Below are 13,445 nucleotides of genomic sequence, written 5' to 3'. Positions count from 1 at the left end.
CCTGAACAACAGCCGTGCCAAGGGATCAAGAGAGAATGAGAATGTTGAAGACTGGGAAAGATTGTGGAAAACTGACTTAAAATTTACAGATTGCTCTCTGTTGATGATGTACAGATGGTACACAACACCAGTGCAAATAGGAAGAATGTATAAAACTGCTTCAAATATATATTGGAAATGTAAGGAAAAAGGAGGGACCTTTTATCATATGTGGTGGGACTGTTGTAAAATTAAAAAAATTCTGGGAAATGATATATAATGAATTGAAGAAAATGTTCCAATTAACATTTGTAAAAAAAAAAACCTGAAGCCTTTCTGTTAGGGAATTGTAGGAAAAGACATGCCAAGGAAATTGAAAAACATTTTCATGTATGCGACAACGGCAGCAAGAGTCTTAATAGCACAGGGATGGAAGAATGAAGAAGTTCCAACCAAAGAACTGTGGCAAGAGAAACTGATGGACTACGCGGAATTGGCGAAACTGAGATATAAACCACGTGATAAGGACAACTGTGATTTTAAGGAAGAATGGGAACCCTTTACAAAGTACCTAAAGAAACAAAGTACCTAAAGAAACAACAAAACGAACCGGACTCCTTGGCAGGTTTTGAATAAACACTCGCAAACTTTTTAGTGATAATAGCCAGTCAGATAAATTAAGGATTTTGTGACATGCAGAGAATAACATTAGTTGATAAACCAGAGAGAGGAGCTGAGGGAAGTCTGGGGGGGGGGGTGTTATTTTATGGGGAGGGGGGGAAATAGGGGGGATTAAGGATGATATGTTTTTTGATAAAATGTTTTGTTGAAATTCCTAATAAAAATATTTTTTTAAAAAAAAGAGAGAGAGAATGAGCAGAATGATTTGGAAAGTCATCGGCGAAGGATCAAAATGTTGCATGTGAACATGTCCTGTGTGACACATGCAAATGCAAATATAGTTTTCGACTATACTATACAATGAAGATAAAACACTTTCACATGTTTAGCTTGGAAAACTATCAATCTAATCATAAATACAGACATCTGTGTACAGATGGTGACAAACCACCTTGCCAACAGCCCCCCCCCCCCATTCTGGGTAATTCAGGAGGTGAGACAGGCATGACCTTTAAAAACTTATGTTTACCTAAGCTTTTCTGGGCACGAGTTTTCCTTTCCTTTTGTGATATAACTGTGGTTTTAATCTTGTTTTTATCCACGCTTAAAGATAATTTTACTGAACTTTGTTTGCATTTTTATTGCCACTGAAATTAATTGTAAATTGCTTGGAGATCTTTTTGCTATACCTATATAAAATTTCTTGAAATAAATAAGAGAACTGAATGCCGAATGAGCAAGTCGTAACTGTTCTTGCACGCTCTTCAGTCACGAGCTCACTGTGCAGAGACCACGTACAACTGAGATCAGAAGCCTGCTTTTTCTTATGTGCTTCACCAGAAACCATTTTTGCATAGTGTGCATTGGCTGGTCTTTGTATCCATCACAAATTTAGCTTCCCCCATTCTCCAAACAGTTTTAAAGTGTTTTAAGCTGTGTAAAAAAACAACAACCAACCAAACAGCACCTGACATAATTTCCATGCGGTTGCGGCACTGGGAGTGAGGGGCATTGCGATTCTTCTTCAGAAGAGAACCATATGTAGGCAAGAAAGACATCTATTACCAGCCACATGCTTGAATAAATCATATGATGGGTTGGTACAATGCTCACATGAAGAATGTTAGCCCATAAAAGAATTTATTCCAGCATATCAGCTTAACGCATAGTATTATTTCAATTTTTCGCATTGAAATATACCTTTTAATGTGCTGGCTGAATCTTTTTAAGTTGGCAATCAGTGATGAGGCTGAAGATTACAACTCAAAATAATATTGCCAAAATAATAATTTCCATTCTATTTAATGACAGTTTTGTTCATAATAATAATAATAATTTTATTGTTTATACCTCACCCTTCTGGCTGGGTTTCCCCAGCCATTCTGGGTGGCTCACAGCATATATTGAAACATAATAAAACATCACACATTAAAAACTTCCCTATACGGGGCTGCCTTCAGATGTCTTCTAAAAGTTGTTTATTTCCTTGACCTTGGATGGGAGGGCATTCCACAGGGCAGGTGCCACCACCGAGAAGGCCCTCTGCCTGGTTCCCTGTGGCTTCACTTCTCGCAGGAAGGGAACCACCAGAAGACCCTCTGAGCTGGACCTCCATGTCTGGGCTGGACAACAGGGGTGCTTAATGTGTTTAATTTGTTGGAAGCCACCCGGAGTGGCTGGGACAAGCCAGTCAGATGGGCAAACAACAACAACAATTATTATTAATCAGTGCTTCTTTTAGGGGATACTAAAGGGTACGCAGTACGAGCATCTCTTTTGTTGTTGTTAAAAACTGTGGCACTTACTGTAACAACTTTAGGTAATTTAGATACCTCCTCATACTTCAAATAAATCTCTAAGAAATTTACAATTTTATTAAAATATTTCAAATGCAATAAATACAATTTTAATACCCACATTGTAAAGCAGCACAGATAAATTACACCAGATCCTCATAAACAACAACCATACTTTATATATGGGCAGGAATATTAGCAAAAGCACTGCCATTTTGCCTTAAGGTTCATTTATTCCGGTTTTCTCAGCAGAAGTTTTGTATTTATTTCCATTTTTATTGCTTATTTCTTGATGGGAAATGCACAGAGATTAAAATGGGAAGCATCAAAAGAAGATTCTTAACAGACGGGCTGTTAAGAAAAGGATGTAACGATATATTCACCACAAAACAGATGCTACAAACAAGGTTTTGTAGCCAATGCTAGTCCTACTCAAGAGGAGACCCAGAGAAATGAATGAGCCTCAGCTAGAAATGCCCATTATTTTCACTGGCTCTGCTAGGACAGCCCAAGGTAAAGGGCCGTGAGTTCACAGGAATGTCACAGATCAGGCACCAAGAGTGTCCCTGAACACACAGATATACAACGTGATCAAAATAATGTTGCTAAAGGATAGTTTAATCCAGTGTTTCCCAACCACTGTTCCGCGGCACACTAGTGTGCCGCGAGATGTTGCCTGGTGTGCCGTGGGAAAAATAAAAAAATCCGAAAGATTTTTTTTTTTAAGTCAAATTTTCGATTGGGGCGCCGTCACTAGATGACCCCTGGGGTTCCCTCCCTCCCTCCCGCTCTGCGCCTCCCTCCTCCTCCTCCTCCTCCTCCTCCAGGTAGGCCCTTCCTGGCTCTCGGCCAAGGCTTGGCGGCTGCCACTCACTCACTCGCTCGTCCACCCGTCCCTCCATCCCTGCACCCGGCCTTTCCCCCTCCGTCCCCGGTGCGGGGGCTGCCGGAATCCGTAGTCCCCTCGCCCTTGGGCTCCGCGCCCGCGCGGGGTGCGTGAACTACGTTTCCCAGCGTGGCCTGGCGGGCCGGGCGTTTTGTCCCGGCCATGGAATGAGCGCAGCGGCGGCGGCCGGGCGGGCAGGGGCTCTTCCGCGCAGACCCCGCGCAGCCTGCCTGCGCCCCCGCGGAGATCGGGTGGCAGGATGGAGCCCGGAGATCCCCGCGGAGGTGGAGCGGCGGAGGCGGAGGCTGCCCCCCAGGTAGGGCTGCGTCAGGGGTTTTTTATTTTTGCAATGATGCATCCGCGCCGGAGGGGACGCATCGGACCGCGGGGAGACCCCTTGGCGGGCGTGCAAGGCAATGCATGCGTGCAGGCGTTGCATGGAGTGCAGTGCAATGCAATGGCAACGCGGCGCCCTGCATGCATGCAACTTCCACTGGTGCTCCGGACTTGGCAGGTGAGGGGGTCCCCAGTGGGCGGCAGAGAGAGCCGGGAGGGCGAAGGGGAGCCGGGGGGGAGCAGCGCTGCTCCCCGAGCTGAGCCCCGGGGGAAACTTCGGCGTCGTTGCGCCGGGTGTTGAAAGCGGAGGCTGGCGGGGGCCCCTCACCTGCAAAACCTGGTCGCCTCTCATATATTTCGTGCATTGCATTCATCGCCCGCTTTCTCCTTCAAGGTGCTCCCGGGGGCGCGCATGGTTCTCCCCGTGTTATCCTCGCAACAACAGCCCTGCGAGGTGGGTCAGGCGAGTGGCCCAAGGGAGCACCCAGGGATTGTCCTGGCCAGGTGCGGTGATTTGAACCCTGCTCTCTGCCCGGTCTTCGTCCTCATTTAGCCCCCACATGTGCATGACTGTGCATGACTGAGGTTTCCCCCCCTCGTCTTGGCTATGGTGTGAGTCTGTGCTGTTAATTAATGGGGTTCTGCCTTCGGAGAAGATGAGCCAGCCCTCAAGGAGGTGATTATGTAATTTGCTAGCAATTCATGTCCCTCCCGGCGTGACGCTGCGCGCTGACGTCACGGGGCTGTAATGGTGGTGTGCCTCGAGATTTTTTTTCATGAAACAAGTGTGCCTTTGCCCAAAAAAGGTTGGGAAACACTGGTTTAATCTCATCCTCACGGCTTTTATTGACAACGCAACTTTCCCTTGAGACGAATTAATATCTCATGCACCTGACAGCGACAACCATTTAAAACAGACTTCATCTGTGTGAAGAATCCCACGGCTCCTATGAATTCAGGCGAAGCCAAGAGCTCCGGCATCAGGATCAATATTTGCCTCTGAGACACAAATTCTCTTTCTCTCCCTCCACATTCAGTACTCAAAAGCACAAAACAGCCGCTGTGTTTTCTCCTAAAGCCTTGGAAAGGCCGGCGCTGAAGTCTTCTGAAACACTTCCTGGTTAAGATCACTGCTTCCATCATCTGTGAAAGAGCCGGCAAAGCATTTGGCATCCGCACGGCCGGATCCTGAGCATCAGAGCAGCATCCCAGCAGAAGCCGCTCCAGGCCAGGCGGGGAGAGACACTTCGGCTGCCACCCAGGGGCAGATTCTGCAGAAAAGGGCAAGAGGGCAGGTCTTCGTGGTTCGTTTCTGGAACCTTTGAAGAAAATCTTCCCAAGTCACACACACATAGTAATCCAGCCTAATATAAGAAGTTTGTGCAAATGCAGGAGAAAACATTCAGCTTTCTTCCTCAGCACAGAGAAGAGCCCCCTTCTTAGGGAGCATCTGCACGGATCACAAAATTAGGTTTGGCCCTCCATTAAGCACTTCAGAAAAACAGTCCACCTTGGCCAAAGGCACTTTGCTGCAATACAGCTCAGGGCTGCTATTCCTTTCGCTACAGAGGATTTTTTAAAAAGTGAATCCCCCCCCCCACGATCATTTCTCAAAAACTATCCCACATTTTTGGAATTTGATTTTTTTTTATGTAATAAAATGTTTTGTACAAATCATGATCCTGGTAGGGAATCAACTTAAAAAAAGAAAAAAAGAATTCTTTTTAGAAAACAATCCAGTCTTCTTTGGCAACATATAAAACATCTCTCATATATATATATATATATATATATATATATATATATATATATATATATATATGTAGTCTTTTGTTCTAGTGCTAGGCATGCAGCTTATTTTTCTTGTTCAAACTAAAAGGATAATGCAACACACATGGCTGAAATTCTGCCTTTTAATGTCTGACATCTTAAAATATTATTCCGTTTATTTGCAATGTTTATATCCTGCTGTATACTCAAGTATAGCTCAATATGGTTATTTTAAGCCTCTAATGTTCCCCTAATAATGCTTTTGAGTATCTACTGTCATTTCTGCTATATTTTTTAGCACAATCTTGATATTAGTAATGGAACATATTTTATTTCTCGCACATTTCAGAAGGCAAAAAGATTTCCACAGCAGCAGTAGCAGTCGAAGATAGTGCCGGCCCCAGGGAAAGACAAGTTGTGGCATGAAGTTGAACTGAACTTGTTTTCCTCACCCTGAGCTAAAACTTTTGAAAGTCTTGCAGCGCCTTTTAGGGACCCCATCTGCCTTTACGGGACGCAGGTGGTGCTGTGGGTTAAACCACAGAGCCTAGGACTTGCCGATCAGATGGTCAGCCGTTTGAATCCCCGTGACGGGGTGAGCTCCCGTTGCTCGGTCCCTGCTCCTGCCCACCTAGCAGTTCAAAAGCACATCAACGTGCAAGTAGATAAATAGGTACCGCACCGCCGGGAAGGTAAACGGCATTTCCGTGCGCTGCTCTGGTTCACCAGAAGTGGCTTAGTCATGCTGGCCACATGACCCGAAAGCTGTACGCCGGCTCCCTCGATCAATAAAGAGAGATGAGCGCCACAACCCCAGAGTCGGTCACAACTGGACCTAATGGTCAGGGATCCCTTTAACCACCAAAGGATTCCCTCCCCCATCCGATTTCTGCCCTCTGCATCAGGTTGCTTCACCCTGTTGCATAGCAGGATCCGCTCTGGACAAGAGGAGCCACAAATGGAGCTGACTTATGAATACGGCTGAGCAATATCAGTCTTTTAAATAACGGTGTATCACTATATCACCAGCTAAACATCATGCTATAGTGATACATCGCTATGTTGAAAAGGAAGGAACATCGGCCCTGCGAGGCTCTGGGGTGAAACCGCCACAGCTCCCTTCACCTCCAGTGCCCGGGGCAGGGAGGAAGCAGGCAAGCCCCACCGGCTGAAGGCTTCATCCTCCTCTGAGCCTCAAACCGGTCCTGGACATCAATGCATCGCCCAGGCCTAGTTACAAGCAGGCCGTAAGGGATGTACCCAGTTTGCAAGGCTCACCAGGCTATCAGCCACTTACGACCAAGCGAAGAAGCCCAGGCGCCAGGACGTTCCTGATGTCTCCCTGTCTGGAGGTGCCTATACAACTTTCCAAACGGCAACCAGGCATTCCATTTTGGCGACTGTAACCTTGATTTAAGGAGCCACTTTGCACCTAGCTTATAGATCTGAGTTTCTCCCACTGCCTGTGTGCCTCTTGAGGGTCCCCCCCCCACTCCATTTCCAGCCCCTGCACTTGGCTCCTTGGCTCTGATGCTCAAGCGCCACTTGGGACATGATGAACAGAAGATCCACAAAATATCTCTAACCCACTAAAGTACCTTAATACAAAAGCCCTGTTCTCAGGCCCGTAACTGCCAGACAGCTGAAGTCCAGAGCAAAGGAAACACACTAAGAAAGAGGCACAGTAGCTTCTTCTAGAATAGATCATAGAATCATAGAGTTGGAAGAGACCACAAGGGCCATCGAGTCCAACCCCCTGCCAAGCAGGAAACACCATCAGAGCACTCCTGACATATGGTTGTCAAGCCTCTGCTTAAAGACCTCCAAAGTAGGAGACTCCACCACACTCCTGGGCAGCAAATTCCACTGTCAAACAGCTCTTACTGTCAGGAAGTTCTTCCTAATGTTTAAGTGGAATCTTCTTTCTTGTAGTTTGGATCCATTGCTCTGTGTCTGCTTCTCTGGAACAGCAGAAAACAACCTTTCTCCCTCCTCTATGTGACATCCTTTTATATATTTGAACATGGCTATCATATCACCCCTTAACCTCCTCTTCTCCAGGCTAAACATGCCCAGCTCCCTTAGCCGTTCCTCATAAAGCATCGTTTCCAGGCCTTTGACCATTTTGGTTGCCCTCCTCTGGACACGTTCCAGTTTGTCAGTGTCCTTCTTGAATTGTGGTGCCCAGAACTGGACACAGTACTCCAGGTGAGGTCTGACCAGAGCAGAATACAGTGGCACTATTACTTCCCTTGATCTAGATGCTATACTCCTATTGATGCAGCCCAGAATTGCATTGGCTTTTTTAGCTGCCGCGTCACACTGTTGGCTCATGTCAAGTTTGTGGTCAACCAAGACTCCTAGATCCTTTTCACATGTACTGCTCTCAAGCCAGGTGTCACCCATCTTGTATTTGTGCCTCTCATTTTTTTTGCCCAAGTGCAATACTTTACATTTCTCCCTGTTAAAATTCATCTTGTTTGTTTTTGTTTTTCTAAACTGTGTTCCTTTCATTCACTCGTGAAATATACTCATAAGCCACGTTTTGGCCCTAGCAGCCGAAAATAAAAAATAAAACACTAATATGAAAATTAAACAACAAACCAAACATGAACCATACACACACACACACATTTATATTAAGACCAAGAGGAATGGAATCAAACCTTCACCTATTAAAAACAAGTAAAAGCTCCCCAACCTGCAGCCCTCCAGATGTTTTGGCCTACAACTCCCATGATCCCTAGCTAACAGGACCAGTGGTCAGGGATGATGGGAACTGTAGTCCAAAACACCTGGAGGGCCGAAGGTTGGGGATGCCTGGTCTAGGAAATGCCTTGGTAGGGCATTCACAGCTGGGGTGCTGCCACAAAAAAGGCCCTGCTCTGTGCTTCCACCAACCTCAGCTCTCTAGAGGACAGAAGAAACTAAGAAGTCGACTAGAACACAGCACTTCCCCCCCTGCTCCCCCCCCAGGGGTCCTTCCACAGCCCACCCACCACCAAGGCCTACACACTTGAGGTCAAAGCTTGCTTATGGGCTTCCCAGGAGTAACTGGCTGGCCACTGTGAGACCAGAATGCAGAACTAGGTGGACCTTTGGCCTCACCCAGCTGCTCTCTTCTGTTCCTGGCTAGCCAAGAAGGCAGGGCATCCTTAGCAAGCCATGGTGGCCAGGAAAAAGCCCCCAGCGGAGTCTCCTTGGGCTAGGCTGCCTGCCCTTTCCCCTGCCCTTCTCTCCCGCTTTGCAGCAGGCAAAAGAAGGTGCTCCTCTTGTTCGAAGCTGCTGTGATTGCAAAACTCTATTTGTTCACTTTTTAAAATGTAGATAAGATAGGTGCCTCCTTAATGCAGAAGCAATCAAGTGCAAGTCCTCCATCTCGGACAGAAGCTCTCTGTTCAATGTCAGAACTCAAGCAGGAATCCTTCTGCAGGACGGTTTAAGCCAAGTGAGGACTCACTAAGCTTTGAACCCAGAACATTCTGCATGACAGAGCTCCACAAACAGACTCTTTTAACCCTGCACATTTGTGCCATGCCATTGAGTCTAATAATAATAATAATAATAATAATAATAATAATAATTTATATGCTGCCCATCTGACTCAGGGTGGCTTCCAACAAATTAAACCATTAGCCAGAACTGCAAAAACAGCCGGAGATCACCTAGCTATCTCTGAGCATGGGCAAACTGCCATTCAGTCCCCGCGAGTTACAAAACGCAGAGGGACCCTCTCCGATTCGGGATGGCAGAGCAGGGCTTCCGGGCAGAGTCTGCCTCTCCTTCGCTCTCCCCTTCCTCCTCCTGCCTCCCAGCTTCCCGGAGTGAAGACGCAACTCCACGGGTGCGAGCTCAGCTCATCCTCCTCCTCGCCAACTGCCCATTACACGGGAAAAGCGTAACGTGTGAACGACTCCCCACCCCAGCCCTGACCAGACACGCATTTGATTTCTCCAAGCGCCTTTCGGACGTGACCCGCGAGGCAGCCCTTGCCGGTGCCTTGGGGGGATCAGGGAGCCGCGCGGCTGGCCCTGCTGCAGCCCTTCTCTCCCTCCCTCCCCGCGCGCCCTTCCGCGCCCCTCCGCGCTACTACTTCACCGTCGGTCACGGCCAGCTCGGCTTCTCCGTCTCTGGGCTGCAGCTGCAGGCGGAGCGCCTTGGCCCCGGCGCGGAGCAGGAGCGGCCCCTGCGCCAGCTGCTCCTCGCTCACCAGCCGCAGCTGCACCGCGAAGCGCGGCGCCGTCGGACAGGCCGACCCCGCCGGGGCAGCCATGCCGCCTCCTGCCCCGCGCACAGCCGAGGCGGCCGTGGCTCCTCCTCGCGCCAGACCCGCGGCAGCAGCGGGCGGACGCGAGCCTGGCGGGCACGAGCCTGGCGGCCACGCGCCGACCGGGCTCCCCGTCGGAGGCGCCTCGCGCGGCCACGGAAAGCAAAGCAGCCTGCTTCGCTCCCGCTCCGCTTCCCCCAGCTAAGAAGCCGCGCGCGCACGAGCGCCCCCGACCCGTCCAGCGCAGCCCAAGTTGCGCTCCGTCGAGCTCCGCGTTGGCAGCAGCGACGCCCGGCGGCAGCTCCGGGAAGCGCGCTCTCGCTGTCTCACTCGCTCTCATGCGCCCCGCGGGACTGCAGCCGCGCAGGAGATGCGCCTTCTTGGCGCGGGTAGCTGCACAGCGCTGGCTGCTCTCCGCGCAGCGCCCTCGGGGGACGGACGTGGCGCAGCGGCGCAGCGAGGGCGAGGGGCAGCTGACCTTTGGCTTTCCTTGGCTTCTGAGCTTTGAGAAATGGGGCATGAGAAATGAGAACATAATATAATGTTTGAGGATTGGGAAAGATTGTGGAAGAAAGTTCACCGCATGTACTGTGTTAAAGGAAAACATAATGAAAATGATGTACAGATGGTATCTGACTCCTGTAAAATTAGCAAAGATAGATCAGAACTGTGACAATCTATGTTGGAAAGTAAAAAAATTCCTTCCAGTAGCACCTTAAAGACCAACTAAGTTAGTTCTTGGTATGAGCTTTCGTGTGCATGCACACTTCTATGTTGGAAAGGTAAAGAAAAGGAAGGAACCTTTTATCACATGTGGTGGACCTGTCCCAAGGTGAAAGACTTCTGGGAAAAGATTTATAACGAATTGGAAAAAAATGTTGAAATCTACATTTATAAAGAAACCAGAGGCCTTTCTTCTTGGAATAACAGGTTTGGAATTGCCCAAGAAAGATGTTAAATTATTTCTGTATGCCACAACTGCTGTGCGTATTCTGTTAGCTAAAAAGTGGAAAAGCCAAGAATTACCAACAATAGAAAAATGGCAGATGAAGATGATGGATTTTTCGGAGCTAGCCAACCTAACCGGAAGAGTCCGCGATCAGAAGGAAGAGGAGTACCAGGAAGAGTGGATTAAATATAATGATTCCTTAGTTAAATATGTCAAGTTAAATTAACTGACAATAGCTTGCAGACACTTAATTGGCTTAGGGTTTTATTTATGTTAAGTGTTGAATTAATATGTTTAATTTCATAATGTGAAGATCTAAGGATGTTAATGTTTAAGTTAAATTTTATAAGAACTGTGATTTGGAAAACCGTTAAAAGGATATGCAATGAAATTCAACCAAGGGGAAGCGAGGAAGTCACTTAACAATGTTAACAAGTGTAATTTTCAATAAGGCTATGATTTATGTTTGTTTGTCTTATGTGTTTGTTTATAATGTTGTGAAAACCAATTAAAAAATTGGGGGGGGGGGGAGAGAGAAATGAGGCTGGGGGCCAAGCAGTGGCGTAGCGTGGGGGGTGCAGGGGGGGCCGGCCGCACCGGGCGCAACATCTGGGGGGGGCGCTCGCACTCGCAGCTCTCTGCCCCTACCTGGCTCACTCACTCTCTCTCACTGCAGTGCTGGCTGTGCGAATCCGATCCGAGCCGCTGGGTCGCCGCCCACTGTGGAGGGGGTGGGTGCCAGGCGTGCGGTGTGGAGAGAGAGCGAGGGACTATCTGGGGGAGGGACAGTGCAGCGGCCGCCCAGCGCAGCGCTGAGCGCGGGAGAGAACCACACCAGACCAGACCAGGCAGCAGCAAGAAGAAGCTGGCAGCGGCGGCAGGTTAGGGGTTACGGGGCGCAAATTACTTGCCTTGCCCCAGGTTAGGGGGCACAAATTACTTGCCTTGCCCTGGGTGCTGACAACCCACGCTACGCCGCTGGGGCCAAGAAGGGTTTGCCCCTGGCTGGGGGCCCTTGGGACCAGGAGGGCTCATCTCCCCCCCCCCCCCCGCTGGACGCTCCTGCTCTTCCACCCCTGAGGCAGCTTAGGTGCAAAAGACACCTTTGATTTGTTGACGTGTCTCCTACCTTGTTGGGAAGGCCCAGTGCAGGCTGCAATGCAGAAGAAAGCAGGAGACGAGCAACAGAAACAAGAATTAAAATAAATACATAAAGCATTCCATAAATTCTGCAAAGCAAACAGAGTCAATGTTCCAGGTCTGCCTCAGGGTTCATTTTCCCTCCAGTAGACTTAAAGGTAAAGGGACCCCTGACCATTAGGTCCAGTTGTGGCCGACTCTGGGGTTGCGGCTCTCATCTCGCTTTATTGGCCAAGGGAGCCGGCGTACAGCTTCCGAGTCCTGTGGCCAGCATGACTAAACTGCTTCTGGCGAACCAGAGCAGCACACGGAAACGCCGTTTACCTTCCCGCTGGAGCAGTACCTATTTATCTACTTGCACTGGCCTGCTTTCAAACTGCTAGGTTGGCAGGAGCAGGGACTGAGCAACAGGAGCTCATCCCGTCGCTGGGATTTGAACCGCCGACCTTCTGATCGGCAAGCCCTAGGCTCTGTGGTTTAACCCACAGCGCCACCCGCGTCCCCCAATAAACTTAGTTGGGGTCTATAGAATCCTCTTTAGTTTTTCCCCTTCTGGTATCCTCCAAACCTGCTGTACCTGGAGGAGGAAACACCTTGAATGACCCTGCAGAAGAACAACTGATACACTCATAGGAGGCAGCTCCCAGGGGCCAATGGACCCCCAATAAAATGTCTGAGGGGGCTCTCTGCCCCCAGGTTGATGAGTATCACCATTCAGATGGTAGAGATGTGCTGCATCTATAGATTATGCAGAGTGGGACTCCCCCCCTTTTTTTTATTCAAGTTGGTACCCCTGATTGCACTTCAGAATGTGTGTGTGTGTGTGTGTGTGTGTGTGTATTGCTACATTTTGGTCTGGGGATGGGGAAAATAAATAAGAGAATGTGAATTTACATGCTTCTTATAAAATCATCTACACTGGTATTTTTTCTTAGGACACTATTTTTAAAAGTGCTAGATTATAAATGCACCTTGGCATTCCTTCTGGGGTGCTTTTGATCATAAAAGGGTCCCAGTTTCATACAGATTTACCAAGGAATGCCCTAAATTCCTTAAACTTATTTTAATGCCCCCCTAATATTCAATACAGTTTTATTGAGAGTGGACCCTTTGAAATTAATGGGCCCAAAGTAGTCACGTCCATCAACATCGTTGAGTCCACACTGCATAAAACTTAGCTGAATACCACCCTGTATTCCAAATGATGGAGAAGGAATTATTTCAGTTATCACCCTGGAAAATGCTTCCACGCAGATTAAAAACAAATAACACCTAAAATCAATAGCAAATGGAACGAAGAGTCACAAAGAGCCTGTGTGTGTGCTTTGGAAGCCTCCCAAATCCAGATCCAATTTTTTTAGACTTCAAATGAAACAATTAAATTCTTGGTTTAAATTGGTGAATTTTATTTTGTATGCTTGGCAATCTCTTTTAGACCATTTCCCTTAAACAGTCTGTATGAAAATAATTGCCCAGGAGATGTCACTGTTAAGGTGTTTTCATCTAGTAGCTTAAAAAAAAAGAACTAACAACAAAATCTGTTAAGTGAAGCGTTCTAGAAGTGGTTAGTTATCTTTCAGGCCAGAAGGGGCACTGACATTATTAAAACCCACGCTGGAAAAACCTACAGTGCAAAACAGCCCTAATTAGTGACTATCTAGGGAGCATCTTGCTATTAAAGTATTATGAAGGTAATTTTGG

At 47.9% G+C, this 13,445-nt stretch overlaps 1 protein-coding gene across 4 annotated transcripts in view; it reads right to left on the bottom strand.

The window, feature by feature from the left end:
• LOC310697092 (histone-arginine methyltransferase CARM1-like) overlaps positions 1-9,714 on the bottom strand; it is a gene marked incomplete at its 3' end in the record, with an annotated part of 61,802 nt that extends 52,088 nt beyond the window's left edge. Inside the window, exon 1 of one of the 4 annotated variants that reach the window (XM_083483400.1) lies at positions 9,487-9,714. In XM_083483400.1, coding sequence (XP_083339526.1) covers positions 9,487-9,661 — 175 coding nt within the window. In that variant the 5' untranslated portion in view covers positions 9,662-9,714. The remainder of the gene's footprint in view (positions 1-9,486) is intronic. The other 3 variants (XM_083483402.1, XM_083483403.1, XM_083483401.1) reach the window with 3 other exon arrangements.
• Positions 9,715-13,445: the final 3,731 nt, after the last annotated feature.

The sequence above is a fragment of the Podarcis liolepis genome, assembly GCF_965112155.1.
Source record: "Podarcis liolepis genome assembly, chromosome: 17".
Taxonomy (NCBI): domain Eukaryota; kingdom Metazoa; phylum Chordata; class Lepidosauria; order Squamata; family Lacertidae; genus Podarcis; species Podarcis liolepis.
Note: the sequence above shows the minus strand (reverse complement) of the source record. Positions and strands in the feature narration are given on the sequence as shown.